The sequence below is a fragment of the Sinocyclocheilus rhinocerous genome, unplaced genomic scaffold, assembly GCF_001515625.1.
Source record: "Sinocyclocheilus rhinocerous isolate Xijiao unplaced genomic scaffold, SAMN03320098_v1.1 C35484388, whole genome shotgun sequence".
In the NCBI taxonomy this organism is placed as follows: domain Eukaryota; kingdom Metazoa; phylum Chordata; class Actinopteri; order Cypriniformes; family Cyprinidae; genus Sinocyclocheilus; species Sinocyclocheilus rhinocerous.
In genome coordinates, this window is record NW_015753165.1 from 1 (window position 1) to 497 (window position 497).

Consider the following 497-nt stretch of genomic DNA (forward strand, 5'->3'; position numbering starts at 1 on the left):
TTTCTGCAGACTTGCACTTTAGAATGTGAAGGAGCCGTTCCGTCTGCTAGCACATTAGACAGATGTGAGAAAGCTTTACAGGAGCTTTCAGATGAATTCGCGGAGCTCAAACCCGACGCAGAACGCAGCGCGTTAAACGCGGAGGATGTCCAAGAGAAGGCATCCAACCTGGTCAAACGATACGGAGGCTTCATCAAGAGGATCGACAAGAATAAAAAGAAGTTTTTCGCCTCACCCTGGAAGGAGAACGCCATTCTAAAAGGATTGTTCGCGAAGAAATACGGAGAATCGCTCTCGAAACTGGGCGAGCGAGACGTCCCGTCGATCACGGAAGACGACGAGGGCGAAGATGTGACTGCGGAAAACGAAACGGGAGTTTACGATAACGACGTTCCTTTAAACGAAGTCAAACGCTACGGCGGGTTTCTCCGCAAATTCGGGCCAAAAAGAAGCAACTTTGTGGATAACACCAGCCCGCAGGTGTTGCAGAAGAGATA

At 49.7% G+C, this 497-nt stretch overlaps 1 protein-coding gene across 1 annotated transcript; it reads left to right on the forward strand.

Annotated features, from left to right (window-relative positions):
* Window positions 1-12: 12 nt before the first annotated feature.
* Window positions 13-492, forward strand: LOC107734891 (proenkephalin-B-like; the record flags this gene model as incomplete). The annotated part of the gene is made up of 1 exon (XM_016546771.1): window positions 13-492. A coding segment is annotated over one exon (480 nt), but the record flags the coding sequence as incomplete, so codon positions are not given.
* Window positions 493-497: the final 5 nt, after the last annotated feature.